This window comes from Beta vulgaris, chromosome 3 (assembly GCF_026745355.1).
Source record: "Beta vulgaris subsp. vulgaris cultivar EL10 chromosome 3, EL10.2, whole genome shotgun sequence".
NCBI classification, from domain to species: Eukaryota; Viridiplantae; Streptophyta; class Magnoliopsida; order Caryophyllales; family Amaranthaceae; genus Beta; species Beta vulgaris.
The window spans coordinates 47,249,967-47,251,362 of NC_079204.1; the positions used below are offsets into that span (position 1 = coordinate 47,249,967).

General features: G+C 42.8%; 1 protein-coding gene across 1 annotated transcript; it reads left to right on the forward strand.

Moving 5' to 3' along the window:
• The first annotated feature begins 241 nt into the window (after positions 1-241).
• LOC125495731 (uncharacterized) lies at positions 242-1,053 on the forward strand. Its single transcript, XM_048640534.1, has 2 exons — positions 242-655; positions 766-1,053. Exons 1-2 carry the CDS (start codon positions 242-244, stop codon positions 1,051-1,053), a joined length of 702 nt encoding a protein of 233 aa, XP_048496491.1.
• The last annotated feature ends 343 nt before the right edge of the window (positions 1,054-1,396 follow it).

Sequence of the window (1,396 nt, forward strand, 5' to 3'; positions counted from 1 at the left end):
CATATAATGTTGCTCTTCTAGCCAAGCAAGCGATGAGAATACATGAAAGGAAAGATGCACTGGTATACAAATTACTAGTTTCAAAATACGAAGCTTCTCATGTCAATCATGGACTAAGAGGAGTGAAAGTCACAGGCGCCTCATGGGGATTTCAAGAATTATTTAAAGCAATATATGAGTGCCGCAGTGGTTTCAGCCGAGTGGTTGGTAATGGTATTCACACTCAAATCATGGAGGATAAATGGGTGGAAGGGGCCCCCTTCAAGTGAAAACGGGGATCTCTCTTGTAAACAGGAACACAAACAATGTAGCGTATCTAATGCAAACAGGCTGTCAGAAGTGGAATGTGCCACTCATCAGGGAAATCTTTAAACCGAACTCGGCAGATAGGATCCTCGGATCTCATCTCCCAAGTAACAGAGATATAGAAGATGAAGTCATGTGGAGTAGGAAAGTCTCGGGGAAAATTTCTGCTAAAGATGCTTATTCCCTCCTGCTAAGTGATTCAAACGGTCGGGAAAGTACTACTATGGACAGAGTCTTTTGGGGCCATATGTGGAGTATGAATGTAAAACCAAAATGGAAGGTTTTCTTATGGAGGCTACTTAACAGGGCATTGGTTGTTCAAACAAACTTGGAAAGAAGAGGAATTTCGGTGAGATCAAAGTGCGAGTTATGTCTTGCAAGCAAGGAAGATGAAAAAATCTTTTCAGGGACTGCCCCTAAGTCGATCGAGTGTGGCTGGGATCTCATTTGGGGATACAGGTTCATGGTTGCAGGCCTATCCCATTAACGGATTGGATCGGTAATTTTCTGAGAAAATTCTGGAAGGAAGATGGAAGGAATTCTGAGCGCGGACTTTGGTTCTGCGCAATCCTTTGGTCAATAAGGACCCATAGAAATAATGTCATATTTAGAGGTGAGAGGCTAAATCCTCACCAAATACTGCGAGCAGCTGAAGAAATGGTGTATGGTGATAGCAGGAGGTCTGAGAACAGAACGAAGACTGCACTGATAGTAAACATCAGGGGACGATGGAAAAGGAAAGATTGACCTTCTCTTATGGAAGGCAGCATGGACAACAAATTATCATTGAAGTAGATGGAGCCTGGAAACAGGTAAAGAAGAAAAAAACTACTAGAGCAGGCATAGGTGGGTTGCGAGAGCAGAATCAGTAATTTTATTCAGAGGAAATGAAGTGGTCATAGCAAACTCGGCGCTACAGTGCGAGGGTCTAGCGGTTCTTAAAGCGGTGACCGAAGCTCTTGCTCGAGGAAATAAGGACATCCGTATCCTAACTGACTCTGCAATCCTAATCCACGCCTTGAATAATAAATCATCCCCCTTCCAGTTAATCAATGTCTGTAAAGATATTTATAGTCTGTGTAATAGTCTT